Genomic DNA, 16,367 nt, shown 5'->3' with positions numbered 1-16,367 from the left:
GAGCTGTTTTCTAGGTCTCGTGATAGGAAGATAAGTATTTACGTATTGCCTTAATTTTTTTCAGTCCATACTTACATTGATAATCTTCAATACATATCACATTTATGCAGTGGCAGATCCAGGATAGGGACAAGTGGGGACTAAGAACAGGGTAACCTCCCAGTAGGGGTCCAAGCAAAATTTCCATTCTATCTCGTGTAAATTGGATATCCAAGGGGGAGGTGACTATAGCCCCCTAAGCCCCTCCCCCCATATATCTGCCACTGCATTTATGTGATCAATTCGAAATCAAATAGTGATTAACGTAAGTTTTTCATGCTGTGCTCATCACGAATTTACAAGGTACTTCATATTTTTTAATTCAATTTTTATTTATCTTTTAACCAGAAGTAAAATACTATTTAATAATCATCCATTGATGATACTTGATTTCACAGTATTCACCCTAATAAAAAATTTCCCCCTTCTATTTAGGGAGAATTTCCTCTTCCCCATCTATTACCTGTTGATTTATCTGATTGGGAACTGACATACATATTCCTAATATGACTTCTTATTATACAATTGGATGAATCTATGGAATATTTTCAGTATATTGTTCTAGTATTTTTTATTGTTACTGGAATTTAATGTGAAAGCATCATCAATGATCAGTAATTTAAATCACATTTTCCTTCAACTGCAAAGCTTTCAGCATTTCTTGGGCAATATTCATGTTTCCTATTAAAAAAGACAGACTCAACTCATCTAGCCATAGCTTTCTCATAAGGGCACCTACTAAAAAGTCGTCATAATTTAGCAAGTGCATACATCCTCTATAAAATTATGAAAACCTACATAAAATTACTATTCTTATCAATTTTTGACTTGGGTTCCTCACAAAAAATTTATATTGAAGCTCAAGGAACATAAAACTGAAGTGTCAGATCGATTAGAGTACTTGGTGCTTAAGAAAAGATACCGTAAAATTCTTCAAACAGCAAAAAAATCCTTCAACAATCAAAGAATAGTAAATGCTGACAATAAATCAAAAGAAATTTGGAAAATCATCAAAGAATCCAAAGCTCACCACAATCAACATTGCATCCTCCAATTACAAGACTCTAAAGGGGAACTGATCTCTGATTATACTACCATGTCATCCAATCTCAATGATTTTTTCCTGTCTCAGTCGGATCCCACAATCCCATGCAATTCCCCTAACTACTCTGTAACCCAATCGCCAAGCAACTTGTTGTACCTGCTTCCTTGTACTGAATCTGAACTGACCAATATTGTTAACAAATTGCCAAATAAAAATAGTCATGGATTAGATGGTATCCCCGGGAGAGTTGTAAAAAGATCTATCCTTGTCATTAAGGATCAAGTCCTATTCCTCATTAATGAATCTTTAAGGCTGGGAGTTTTCCCTGACTCTCTGAAGACTGCCAAAGTTGTTCCTCTCTACAAAGGCAAAGGAAGCAAACAGGACATGAATTCATACCGTCCGATTTCCTTGTTAAACCAGCTCAGTAAAATTTTTGAGAAGGTCTTTTACAACCGTCTGGTATCATACCTTGAGTCATTTAGTCTCTTGTCCCCTTCTCAGAATGGGTTCAGAAAATCTAAATCCACATCCACAGCCACCTATGAAGTGGTGACCCACATACTTTCAAATCTGGACAAAAGAACGGAGACTCTGGGTCTTTTCTTTGACTTTTCTAAAGCCTTTGATCTTGTCAATCACCAACTACTCCTACTAAAACTGGGTTTTTATGGTATACGAGGTACTCCTTATAAGTGGATTGAATCGTATCTGAGTGGACGTCACCAACATGTTGTATTATACAAAAATGGCACTCAGTTTATCTCTCCTGGTAAAGAAGTCCTACTAGGTGTGCCACAGGGCTCTGTCTTGGGTCCTGTTCTGTTTTTGCTGTATATAAATGATCTTCCAGGTACTCTTAAATCTGTCACAGGTGTCAAACCTATACTCTATGCTGACGATACTAATGTTATTGTATCTGCCCCATCATTGAATAGCTTGTCCCTTACAGCAGTCACTGCCACTAAACTCATATGAATGGTGTCAAAATAATTTTCTTAAACTGAACCTTGAAAAATCTGGCCTTATTCATTTTTGTAACAAAAATAAAGCATCTGAAGCAATACCAATTGTTGTAGAGGGGAAACAACTCCCACAAATTTCCAGTTCACAGTTCCTCGGAGTTATCCTGAACAAAAATATGACATGGGTAGAGCACATCAGCAAATTGCGCAGCAAGCTCAGTTCAACATGCTTTCTCATAAGAAGCATCAGGAACACTGTAAATAATGATGTCTTATTGTCCATTTACTATAGTGAATTTTACTCGCACATTATTTTCAGTATCCTGTTTTGGAGTTCCTCTCCCCATTTTACTGAAATCTTTAAAATTCAGAAGTGAATTATAAGGCTGATGTGCAATGCCCCCTATGATTCACCTTGTCGCCCCTTGTTCAAGAAACTGGACATATTACCACTACCACGTGTGTATATTTTTCATCTACTTGCTTACACAAAAAGAAATCTATTTCATTACATTAAGAACCGTGATGTCCACCATCATTCTACGAGGCAAATTGACCAGCTGCATGTTTCGTATGTGCGCACCAAGAATACCAGCGCTGGTCCAAATTGTATGGGCCTTCAATTCTACAATAAATTGCCACCTGAACTTAAGGCACCATTAAGTGTCACTACTTTTAAGACCAACCTACTTAAATATTTGAAATTAAGAATGTATTATTCTGTAGATGAATTCTTAAACAAAGTTTGACGATTCCTGCATCATTGTATATTTGTATTTATTGTATATATATTTTTTTTAACCTGACGTGTCCTATATCAGTGTACCCCTTGTACTTCTAGATCTCTGGACAAATAAACATTATTATTATTATTAGGTATATTGTAAAATCTACATCATTATGAAAAGAGACCCAAGGAGTTTTCCTGGATATACACAATTACTTATACCACTTCTTTTTTACAGAGTGCGACCAGGGTTTCAATGAATTATCATCATCTTCAGGCGCAAATTGAATATTTGCACCTGAAAATGATGATAATTCATTGAAACCCGGGATGCGCTCTGTAAAAAAGAAGTGGTATAAGTAATAGGGTGGTTTCCTATTATTTTTTTATTGCCTAAATCGAAATATTATTACTCCTGGAGTACGTATTTCACGCTTTTAGATTTTTAAATGACGATATCTATTTTTCGCGATTAAATGAAAAGTGAAAATTTTCAAGCGCGCGAAAACGCGACGCATAAGTAGGAATGATGGGAAAAAGTCCGTGCGACGCATTCCTGGTTCCCGCCTCCCGCCTTGTGAGGTGACCTTGATCGAGGCTCTGAGCGCTGATAGGACGCAGGGTGCTAGCGGGTAGCTGAGTACCTTGCTGGCTGGTAGCGCTTGGCTTAAAAAATGTTTATTAATATGTACCTTATCAAACGAAGAAAACTTTCCGACCTTAGCCAGTTTTAATAGGTGATTATTAAGACATGTTTCCCTGAGCTCTGTGCCTCATGCATGCATTGGTAACCTCAGACGATGTATAACTCCTATCCTCTCGTGTAGAAACTAGGTCCCTGTGATGTCACGTGGAGTGGAATCGCATGGGCGCCAATCTGGCCTTTTTCAAATGAGGATAAAATTTGACCCTTGCCATTCGTCTAAACCGGTATTTCAAAAACCAAATAATTTATGTATTATGAATACACTAATGGTGGGTAATGAATCGCAATCAATGCCTTTCGTTTTCTTTGATGAAGGAAACTACCCTATTGTGTGATATCCAGGAAAACTTATAATGGAATACCACAAAGTCAATCAAGAGTTAGTATTTTTTTTTAGAGACCCTAGGACTTCTGTCCATGAGCCCATATTGTTAATACTTTGATATCATTCTCGTTCGTATATTCCAATTGAGAAAGGAATCCTCTCCCTCAACTTTTCAGCATACGTCTCAGGCTTGAATCTTGTGGCTAAAAGCCACCATAAAAGGAAAAGTTAAATCACCATTCTGATTGGGATATGACATGAAGGAAAAATAAAACTGTCTACCTTGATGGCAAAAAAACTATAAAATCAACTTTATAAAACATATAATACATAGATATTTTTTTACATTTCCCATTATTTACACCTAATAATCATAAATAAATGATTTAAAAACAGTATAAATTAACAATTTCAACAGCTAAAATTCTTTAAGATCATTGTAATTTGCTTTTATCTTTGTGCTCTCTCCATTTATTAACAGCAAACATTAACAACTGATGCTGCTCCAACAGCAACGTCACCAATGAGATCAGTAGGCAGCAAAAACTTACAGCAAAATGACCAATTTTATTCCTCCCATAAAGATGATTCTGAAAATAAGATATAGAAAATTCAAAAAATTTAATGTCTTTCTCTTTGGCAGACATGACTTCACATGTACCCCATGAGAAGCATGAAAAAGCTTTCATAAATACATAGTAAAATTTTTTCAGTGGTAGATAAATGTGGGGAACGCAGCCACCCATACGCATAATTTCTGGAAAAATTGAAAAGGTGGTTATCTTTTAAGTGGCTTTCCAATGAAAGTTTTTATTTCATCAGCTTAACAAATATTGCGAAAAATCCACAGAGGAAAAATCATTCGCCTTGACCGGGATTCGAACCCGGATCCCTCGATTTCCGGCCGAGTGCTTTAGCCAGTTAAGCTACCGAGGCGTCATTCTCCCCTGTGGAAATTTGTGGACTATACCGGACAAGGTGGTAAGGACTGCTGAGCATATGATGCGATTAGCAGTCCAGGTCGTGTGCATGGCGCAACAGCCGGAGAGCAAAGCCCGAACTTTGAACACTAGAGGTGTTCGCTCTGGACTTATTTAAGCATACCGGGACTAGCCACGGTGATAACTTTTTACGGAGTCACCCGCAATGCACAAATAGGACCTGGACTGCTAATCGCATCATATGCTCAGCAGTCCTTACCACCTTGTCCGGTATAGTCCACAAATTTCCACAGGGGAGAATGACGCCTCGGTAGCTTAACTGGCTAAAGCACTCAGCCGGAAATCGAGGGATCCGGGTTCGAATCCCGGTCAAGGCGAATGATTTTTCCTCTGTGGATTTTTCGCACTATTTGTGCATTGCGGGTGACTCCGTAAAAAGTTATCACCGTGGCTAGTCCCGGTATGCTTAAATTAACAAATATTGTTTGAAAAGAATGGAAGAATATCTAAAAGCCAATTGCCTATCCTATCAGATCTCAGACAATTATCATAGCATTAGTATTGATACCACCACCATCATATTATCAAAAGTAGGATCCTTGAGCATTGATGAAATCAACTGGAGCCGAGTAAAACAAAAGAAGTGGATAAGTATACAAGAAAAATGAGTCACATTGGAACCCCAACAGAGATCTAAAACCATGGATATTCATAGGCTGCAGACATGTCAGCACTCATGACGGAGAACCAGATGCCTTGGATAGGCACAAAAAATTACACATCTAGGTACACACCTATTCTAAATGAGACATTAGTGAATAATTCATCAATTATCCTTTAAACTAAATCTTTCTGGCTAAGATAATATTGCTAGTCATTTATATAAAAAATGAAACAAATTCCTTACTTCAATAGACATGTGGCAGGCAAAATATCAACTAAACTTTACCTCGTCACTGATTGCTTAAGAATTTCATCCAGGGAAATGCATGTTAAAGTCAAAAATTCCTTACCTCTGATACATAACAGAGAAATGCTGACAACACCAGGGCTGTAATATACTTTCTTCCAGGAATTAGGCTATATAGTGGATTCAATTTACTAGTAGAATAGCGTGATTGTATGAAGATTATGCTGCAAGCAAAAGTTAAATTCAAATACTGATGGCTTCAATGATAAAAATAATGCACAATAAACCTAAAAATTAGTACAATACCTGTGTGTAATTCGAGCCAACATATTGCCACAATTTGCAAACACCAAGCCAACAGCACCAAAGAAGTAAGTCAAGCCATAAGATACCCCTAAGAAGACAGCAGACATCAAGGCCATCACATGGTTGTACCTAAAATATGAAAGTGCATGTATAAATACTGGGAATATAACTCCATGAATTCAGATAAATACTCTATTGTTGTCTTCATAAAATCAATGAAGAAAATGTACTGAAAAACCTCGGTTTTTAAACTTTCTTTTATCAAAATGCTGCTTACTTTAACATTGTGAGCAGTGACCAGATTATAGAATTGGAAATTGCACAACAGATAATAATAATAATAATATGTATTTTTTAGAAAGGGCATTAAAACCCATTACGCGAGTAAAATATAAATAAGACATAAATATAACCATAATAAAAAATAAACCAATACAATAATGTAAAAGAAAGACATTGAGGAAAATTTAATTTAAAATATGCCTTCTGTATTCAGCCACACCTAAAGTGATCCTGAAATTTATGTAGATGACATCTGCGCTCAGACAAAACTTGAAACAGACAATGACTATATTTAACCCCAAAGTCAACTTCAAATTTGAGCTTCAACATACAGCTACTCTTTAAATATGAATTCAAGGCAATCCTAAATTTTGCGAAAAATTTCATCTTCAATTTAGTATAAAGCTAGCTAATGTTATGAAGCAAATAAAGAAATATTTTGAGAGTTATATTGTATTTAATGTCTGAGAATATGTATAATATTGAATTATACGATCTAGATTAGAGATGGGTTGAATAGCAGATTTCGCAAACTCGAATATCGAATTTGAATATTAAATCATCATTCAAATATTCGAATATCTCCAATTTCGAATACTAGAATTATGCAAAGCATATTAAACCTACGTTTTTTCTTCTATTTCCCTTGATGAATGTATAAATAATAAGGTATACAGTGGAACCTTGATGTATCGTTTTTCAAGGGGATGGACGAAAAAAACCATGACTGCGGGAATGTTGGACTAGGTTGCCTATGCAGCAGGAAACCCAGGATTTTGGTGAGTAATTGTGATTTCCTTACAATTTGGGCACATAGTTGTTCAACTAATATCTCTTTCAAATATCCTAAGGAGACACACCACCTCGCGAAAAAATGATTCCATGCCGTCTCGGCATTTACACTGCAACGATGGATTTCTGTCTGATGCATACAATCTTATCTACCAAACGCAATTTCAGCAGCACGCCCATCTGATACTCGGCTTCATCCAACTTCTTATTTTCAACAGGTAGCTCGCTTTACCCTCACTCCTACTGTTAAGTGCTAGCGGGCAATTCGAGGCATTTTGCAAAATACATGCGCTTCTCCACCAGATTTTCTTCTTCTTCAATTATTTTCAGCACATCTTTGGAAGCTCTCACGAGATAAGGCGATGAATTTGAATTGCTAGCAGGGAGAAACCAAATATCTTGAGAAAATATCCCTTCATCTGTGACTGTCACAATAGAGATTTATAGCATAACTCATAAATTGTAACTTGATGTATGCTTTCGGTAAAAAATACCACATCAATCGAACTCTTTTCACCGCTCTAATCTGGGAATTTGATATAGTTCGTCAACTTGCCTAAAACGGCGCTGCATGCTCTAAGCGACTAGACTTCTCTACATTTTTCCGATTCAACTACCAACGACATGCGTACTACAGTGTATGGCGCGAAATTCAAAGTATTTGAGGTATTCGAGATGGTACCTTCAGCATAATTATTTGAGATGTTGAATATCGAATACTTTCTAGTATTCGAGGTATTAGCGTATTTGCGGATACTATTCGCACAACTCTAATCTAGATACTCAAAGACAAAATAATTTAGTGAGTTTTGATGAATTAATTCAACCCTTTGTTCATTGCCAACATTTCCATAACTTCTAATTTCTTCATCAGAGCTGTGAATTGTAGTGATGTAAATGACAATTCATCTACAATGAGCAAAAGAGGCCAAGAATATAACATATAGCAAAGTTTAATCTCATGCAATATGTCAACACTAGGATAACCAACTATTTTTTAAGAAAACGAGGATTTTTATTCTTGTCCGAGAGATTTAGGACACGTCAAAATAAAAAAAAAGCTGTTGCAGTATTTTCAAAACAATTAATGAGAATTCATATTCAAAGATGACATAAATGTATTTCGCAAAAAGACTTTGATTCGGCCAACAATAGTTTGCCACCACTTCCTGCAAATTCTAAAAATTGCATCTTCTCTCTCACATTTAGACTAATTTATACCAAAAGCACAAAATTTAAATGACTGAAACTGAATGATTTCGCAGGATGAAAAATAATTGGAGAAATTCTTACTAAGGTACAAAATAAGGTAGCCAGGAGATCACAAAAAATAGACTGGAGATGCAGAGAAATACAGCTGATGTTTACCAGGAAGTTTTATAACTATGTACGGAGAAATGTTGTCGGAAAGGCACTTAGAATCAGAGGTTTAAATTTCATTAAATGTTAAAAAAATACATAGTCACTCTAAAAGTGATTCAGACACTTTATCTACTTTTTCAATTCTTAAATAAAGCTCAAATAATGACCAAGAGACATACTCATCTAGTTGAGGAGGACTCATAGCAGCAAATGAGTATGCTTCTGATACACCATTTATCGCCAAGAGAGGAAGGTACAAGCAGTGGGCGCGGAGAAGGTTGGGAGCCAACTCTGACTCAGCGAGGCCTTTTCCTCCGTACACATAAAGGACGAGTGCCGAGTTAGGAGGTCCGAGGGCCAAGGCCAGAAGGCCCATAGATGAGGTCATGGTGAGCAATAACGACAGCACCTCAGCAGCTTCCCTGGCAGCCTCCTCTTCAGCAACACTCCAATCCCTCTCCAACTGTGATCTCCTTCTCGCATCTGCACCCCTCTTGACCACCTAAAAAAACGATCTTTAATTGCATATTTCATTTCACAAATTTGCAATTATTGCCATGGCCTCGCACGCGGTTGAATACGGCACCAAGGGAACCAGAGATTTCGTCGCACTTGGGCATGTTAACACTGCGACGAGTCAAGGTCAAACTGTATAGAAAGGGAAAAGTAAAAGGAAGAAACAATCTATAATGTATCTATTAACAAAACTTCATCCTCCACTTTACTCAATGCATTTCGAAATTAGGGCGGTTTCCTATTTTTTTTGTAGCCTAAATACAAAGATTATTACTCCTGGAGTACATATTTCATGCTTTTAGATAATTTAAATGGTATCTATTTTTCACAATTAAATGAAAAGTGAAAAATTTCAAGCACCCGAAATTGCGACGGCTAAGTATGAATGCTGGGAAAAGCCCGTCATTCTGGTTCCGGCTGCAGCTGTGTGAGGCCCCCTTGGTGCGAGGCTATAAGCACCGCTATGATGCAGGCTGCTAGCAGGTAGCCGTTGGCTTAAATAAGGATATTAATACCTTATCAAACGAAAGAAACTTTCCGACCATAGGCAGTTTTGTTAGGTGATTATTAAGAGATGTGTCCCTGAGCTCTGTGCCTCATGCGTGCATTGGTAATCTCAGACGATGTAAAACTCCTGACTACTCGTATAGTATCTAGGCCCCTGTGACGTCACGTAGAGTGGCATGGCTGCCAATCTGGCCTCTTTCAAATGAGGTTAAAATTGACCATTACCATTTGTCTAAACTGGGATTTGTAAAACCAAATAATTTGTATATTATGAATACACTAATGGTGAGTAATGAATCGCAATCAATGCCTTTAGTTTTCTTTGATGAAGGAAACTATCCCATTGACAACACAGGAAGAAAGCATCTATAGTCCAAGAGTACAAAAAATAACTATGGATTCCATTATTTATCTGATAAAGAGTCGACTTCCTCTTAATCCACTGATGTTGAATTTGAATCTGATTCTAACACTCACATGCTTTCTTCTCCATTGGAAGAAAGCATCTTAATTTCATCTTTTTTCAAAAAATTCCAAGAATAACTGTCAGTGATAATAAAAGAATGATAATAATAACATTCTTAACTAGGGATACTTACCTATTTTAAAACATAATTGTACACCAAACACATGAAATTCAAAAATAGTAAATCATTTCACTGCAAGGGAAAAATACAGTTCTCTAAAATTAAAGATTTCAGGGACAAAACACATGATGTTAACCAGAAAATAGGTTATCCATATTATGGGATTATATTAACAAAATTAAATAAGCAAAGCATTAATTGCAAAAGAATATGAGTACATACACAAATACAGTAGACTCCCGATTATCCGGCTGCGGTTTATCCGGGTTGCGGATTATCCGTGCATGATTTTCACTCTCGCTCAATTTTTTCCGCGATCTTTGTTTTTAAAAATCCTACGCAAAATCATCAGAATTACTGCATCAATGCTAGGACATACGGGGCTTATCATTTCCGTTAGAATCCCCTTCGTAAAACGGAAGCGATCGCGCTCTAGTTGCATTCACGGGAGCACCGTGTTCCTGTTTTCCAAGCCTCGCAGTGCGCGACCGCGCTCCTTGATCACGGATATAAGTCCCGCAGCAGTTTCAACCCGGGCAACTTGTGCGAGACGCGGGTACGTGGCGTAGTGCCTGACAGTGTAGTTCGCGACGTGAAGCAGTGGTTTTGAAGCATTCGTGCAAACCTTTTTCCTGTATCCGTTATCACACAGCCACGGATGCGTGGTTTTCGAAACCAGGCCATACGCAAAGCATTAATAATACGAGTACATCCACGCTATTGTCGCTAAAAAAAGATCGCGAACTGGCGAAGAAAGCTCTCAAGGAGTCCTGGAAGCACTCTAAAGCAACACAATAACTGCATAAATAATAATATATTGTTTGTTTTAAGTAAATTATGAACATTAAAAGACATTTAACTGAAAGTTTGGATTATCCGTGTTTTCCGATTATTCGTGCCATCTCTCCCCATCATTAGCCCGGATAATCGGGAATGTACTGTACCAGAATTATTTAGTAATACATATGTTTACAATCAGCAAAGAAAAACAAAATAATATGACGACAACAATTTTTCCAACTGTGCAAATTTTCTATGAGAAAGAGCATAATTATGATGTGCGCCCATATAGTGTTCAGGCCCGGTTACACAGTAAATTAACATGTACGAGTTAATGTCTGATTGCATGAACGATTTCGGTAGAATGAAACGGAACACGTACGAATGCACGAACCAAATTAGAAAAAGTTATATTTTCTGTTCATGCATTCAAGTTGGGCGGTTACAGGGTGCATTTTCATGTCCATCAATGCATTCATACATTTAGACATTAACTAATAAGTCTTAATGTACGGAGTAATTACGCATTTCCACTTATTTATATTTACAGAGTAAGTAATCAATTGGCTAAAAAACAGCCTGGAGTTGAGGGTTCTTGGTGTAAATACCATGTGAATGATTTCCACGGAATGACTTTTCTGGGTTATGAAAGCAATTTGCTCAGAACTTGTCACTCAATACTTTTCATTTACCTGTGAGAAGTAGAAATAAGCAGCGTCTTCCAGTGGCCTGAGAATTAATCGGGCAGGCAATGCAGCCAATGATGACACAACATCCAAAGCTCCTTGATGAGAAAATGGCAAGAGAGAGACTACAGTAGCTAAGTAACGCTCTCCTTCAGTCAGAATCTGCTTCCAGATCCCTTGCTTGCTGAAACTCCAAGCCAATTCCGTCAAGTGGGCATCCACCTGGGGCTGTTTTTGATGAAGAAAAATATTTGATGTAGTAAAAATGTCGGTTTCCACTGCAACATAAATTGTTCCTAGTTTAGTGATAACTGCTGCAAACTAATTTCAGATAATTATATAACTTATTTCTGCTCAAATTACAAAGATATTGAAATTAAATGGAATATTATGAAGAACCATTGTACTGTGCCAGGGTTTTCGAAAGTATGCATACAACTAGAGGCATGAGCGGATCCAGGATTTCTTTCTGGGGGTGGGGGGGACAAGCAAGGCCGTATCCAAGATTTGTTCTGTAGGGGCACAAGGATACTTTGTAATACAACATGAACGCAATGATAATGGTACCGTATTAAAAATCTTGCATTATTTTTTAAGGGTCTGGGGGGGGGGGGGGCACGTGCCCCCTAGATCCGCCTATGACTGGAGGTAGGCATTAGCAATAGGGAATAACACATTTCCACTACCATCACAGGGAGAATTCTAATAAGTATGTATGTACTTAGCAAAAGTTATCAAGAAGTGTGTATTAATATTGGAGATACGATTTTTCCATTAGGTACCTCAGAATACAGAGCTCATGAACCTAAGTTAATTCTGATGATAACTTTTATCAAGACCAATATGACTTAAGAGTCGATTGAGGGATCGGAGTGGGTCCTCTCCATGGGGTAGCTAGAGCCGACAAACATTGAATCCTGGATGAATGTATACATTACTGTACAATTACTTGAGTTCATAGCAATGAAGAAGAATGAACGTAATGTGAAGGTTATTGAAAGAGTAGTCATGAAAGAGGAGTTAAGAGGATCTTAGAATTGCAAAAAGAGTTTACTTATGACCATTCCTCATAAATGGGTAGCAGGCCGTACATGGGTCGACTGAAATGCAACCACTTTGAAATCTGTTTTATACTAATTGTATGCAAGCTGACTAGCAATTTGCTAACTATTTTCTGTGACAAGATTGCATGCTTTCAATTTTTAATTGTTTTCAAGCTAAAAATGTTCTCACACTTAAAAAATTTTGACAATTCTTGCGCATCAACATGCATAATAAGGGATGCATGGCGGCTTAGGCATAGAGTGTTGGGCTACTAATCTAAACACTACCAGGATGAATCTGGGAGAAGCCTTTGAAAACCTCAAAAGGAAATCCATTCATTGCCCTAGAGATAGGAACTGATTCTTATTTCCTGAAATCATGATTTTTGCATGTCCTTGGCACACACTGCAGTGAGCTGCAGATCATGTAAACTGTGTTGATTAATTCAGGTGATACATGATTCCATACTACTTGCACTTTCAAACATGTGAATCATCCACCATATATGTATATCACACTCCTAAGAACACAGAGATGATTAATAGTATACTTTTCAAACTCTCCAACATAGAAGAAATAACTCACCTGATTTTCCAATTTACGAGGCAAGAAGTCAAGCAGGGTTTTAAATGGAAATTCTTCAGGCCAAGCACTCGTTGGCTCATCCTCAGGTTTTTTGAGAGATTTTTTCGTTTCACTGTTCTGTTTATGTATTTTCCAACCAAAGAATGCAAAATATCCAAAAGAATAGACCAATGTTGACAGCATCTGTGCTAAGGAGAACGCTAGAAGTGCATTCGCTGGATTCTTCAATACCATTACGGAGAAAACAAGAGTCCTCACCATCACGTGAACGGTGTCCATCATGACCTGACAATTGAAAAAAATCTCAATAATCAGACAGTTGAAGTACTTAAAGGATTAAGTTTGGTATGAAAGATAAATTTACACATTGAATATTTTTGCCTCTTGAAGTCCCCCTTAATGTTTAAGCAGGAGCGGGGAACTTGTTGAACTTAGTACGATTTGGGGGCACAAAGGGTGGTTGCTCTTTCTCTGAGAAACAGAGGTTGCCGCTCACTTTTTAATGGCCATTGTCCAACGTACACCTTCATCCCTATAGTGACTTGACTGATTTCAAATAGTGCACAAAATTTTTATGGAAAGAAGATGAAAATCCATAGAACAAAGTTTAGGAAAAAAACTTTACTTTCCAATTTACATTTCGATACCTCCACTGCACAAACACTCCACAATCGCCCTCCGAATCAAATCTACTCATCTAGTATTACTAGAGCTGCTAGATGAGCAGATTTAACTAGATGGGTGATTGTTGAGCATTTGTGCAGTAGAGGTATCAATTATCCAGGGAAACAAGGATGGGAGGCCTTAAGCCCTATGCGCTTTTTCTTTTTGGGGGTTGTTGCACCCCTGGCAAGACTACCGCCCCATGGTAGCTTCACCACTGACTTAGATGCATTCAGGAAAAAAGGATTTGAAGGGTGTTTTTGAATTGATCTCATGGCCTTTTATAACATTTCTGGATATTCTCTGAAAAATGTTTGAAACATAAGGTACCTTTACAAAAATTGTCTTTGGATGTCAGAGAGACAGATTTTATTACTTTATCCCAACTAATGAAGCCGGATAATTTGTTTATAATAGCATTTAAAAATATGATAGTGCATGGGCAAGATAAGACTTGGAAATACAAACATAATATTGTGTATTATTTAATGAAATGTGCAGAACACTGTGATACGGTTCTTGCCACACTACTTGCATTCTCTATTCACTGTGTTGAACACTTTATGGCAAAAACGAACATAGGTGGGTTTTCCACGTAATATGTAAGAGAGACCACCTTTTATTTTTTCAAATTCTTAGGGTAGCTGGATTTTAGATTGTTCTACCAATAAAACGATCTGCCACTGCATGTGCCCCGCAGCAGTTATAAGCCCGGGAATGGTGGGAGGTGAAACTTGTGTATAATTTTTTTAATTGGCATCGCACACACCTCTTCAAATTTTGGTCTCCTAAAGCCATAGAATGGCCTATAAATGTGACACTAATGTCAATCTTTTCAAAAGGCACTGCAGCGATCATAGTGATCAGCCAATTGTTTTCAAATGCACTTGCAATGGATTCATTAATTGCAGACTTGAGCAAGTGTATGTCCATCTAACCAAGTCTATCACAGTATCACTGCCGGTTTGAAGATGTGTTTCCCAAATCGGAAAATATTTGACTCTTGTGTTGGCATCTCGTTACCTCCACTGCAAAAACGCTCAACAATCGCCCACCGAATCAAATCCACTCATCTAGTAGCCCAACAATACGAATCTGCTCAGCTAGCGGTGTCCGGAGCACAAACGATTATCTCCTGCTATTCTCCAAGCTTGGAGGTGAGCGTTTATTCTCTGGACACTGCCAGCGGAGCGGATTCGTATTGTTGGGCTACTAGATGAGCGGATTTGATTCGGTGGGCGATTGTTGAGCGTTTTTGCATTGGAGGTATCGATCTGTAAATGGCACCAGCAACTGTTAAATAAAGTTGTCATATGCTTCTTTTGCATGAATTCAGAGATGGTCATCCGACCCCCCTCTGCCTAAGCACAATGGGATGGGGTCAGATGGTCAGCTGATTTGAGGTGAAAAGGCCCAATATGCAAATAGGACCATCATTAGCCACGAGAGATAATATTACCCTGACAAAAAAATGGAGGTGAGAAAAAACTCTTCAGTCTAGAGTAATGAAACACATCACATAGAATATATTTTCACTGCGCTGATTAAATAATAAAATGCATAGAAGAGCAAGAAGCAAAACTAGGCAAGGCAAGAAGAAATTAAGCAGATAAAACTAGATACCATACGTATTAGCCGGAGAACTAAGGATTAGTATTTCCTTACCTTAAATCTCACATACAAAAACGCTTGAGCAGCAAGATAGAGCGGCTCACATACAATTTCACACAGGCAGCTAAGAATGATTGCCCACACACCTATCACATAACCGTTGGCATAATCTTCGCCAGGGACATCAAGGATGTACAACCAAACGTATCCCAAGAGTGTAGAGAGCAATAAGCAAATAGGGAACCTTTAAAAACAAAATGGCAAATATAATTCAAAGGGGGTATAACCAGAAGGATCTACTGAGTGAACAATCAATAGTACTTACGAAATCCATATTAAGTTGATAACACGCGGCCAAATATGGTGAGAGGTGTCTGAAAGACATGCTCGACGAAATGGCTCACGGCATAAGAACAAAAGAGTGGATTCTAGAAGTAACAACCTCACATTCATAATACCGACAACATCGTGACTGATGTGTCTCAGAACAATAGCATTAGTGATGAAAGTGATCACACGGAACAAAATCTACGAAAAATGGAGAGCGAAACAGCAAATATAATTTTACCCAGAACTATGTTCCATCTGTTTTTTCCACTCAGCTGATTATTCAATGATCACAAATTCGTAGACTCCAACTAAAATCACTAACCTGAAAAATGATATTGAATGTGGCGTTCTTGATACTACTCTTGAGCAAATTTCTTGCCATTGCGAATTATGATCCAGGTATGAATTTCAACAAAGATAAACAGATATTATGACGAATCATCAATCAAAACTGATGATAGCAGCTCATCAGACCGCAATAATCAGAAAATACATTTTCCATTACAATCCATGCATTCGTGTAGTGATGGCATATATATTGTCTTGGAATCATGATGAATGAATCTTAACATTTACGCTTTTACAGGAGATGACACACAGTATAAATCCATTAAAGTAAATTTTGTTCCCGAATACTTTGGTTTCCCAACTTCGACAC

General features: G+C 37.6%; 1 protein-coding gene across 1 annotated transcript; it reads right to left on the bottom strand.

The window, feature by feature from the left end:
* Positions 1-4,126: 4,126 nt before the first annotated feature.
* LOC124166545 (protein RFT1 homolog) lies at positions 4,127-16,357 on the bottom strand. The gene is made up of 9 exons (XM_046544096.1): positions 16,032-16,357; positions 15,705-15,907; positions 15,434-15,623; positions 13,106-13,390; positions 11,483-11,704; positions 8,580-8,902; positions 5,965-6,093; positions 5,762-5,882; positions 4,127-4,397 (listed from the first exon to the last, which is right to left on the bottom strand). The coding sequence occupies exons 1-9, from the start codon at positions 16,089-16,091 to the stop codon at positions 4,242-4,244; spliced, it is 1,689 nt and encodes a 562-aa protein (XP_046400052.1). The 5' UTR covers positions 16,092-16,357; the 3' UTR covers positions 4,127-4,241.
* Positions 16,358-16,367: the final 10 nt, after the last annotated feature.

The sequence above is a fragment of the Ischnura elegans genome, chromosome 10, assembly GCF_921293095.1.
Source record: "Ischnura elegans chromosome 10, ioIscEleg1.1, whole genome shotgun sequence".
Lineage (NCBI taxonomy): Eukaryota > Metazoa > Arthropoda > Insecta > Odonata > Coenagrionidae > Ischnura > Ischnura elegans.
Note: the sequence above shows the minus strand (reverse complement) of the source record. Positions and strands in the feature narration are given on the sequence as shown.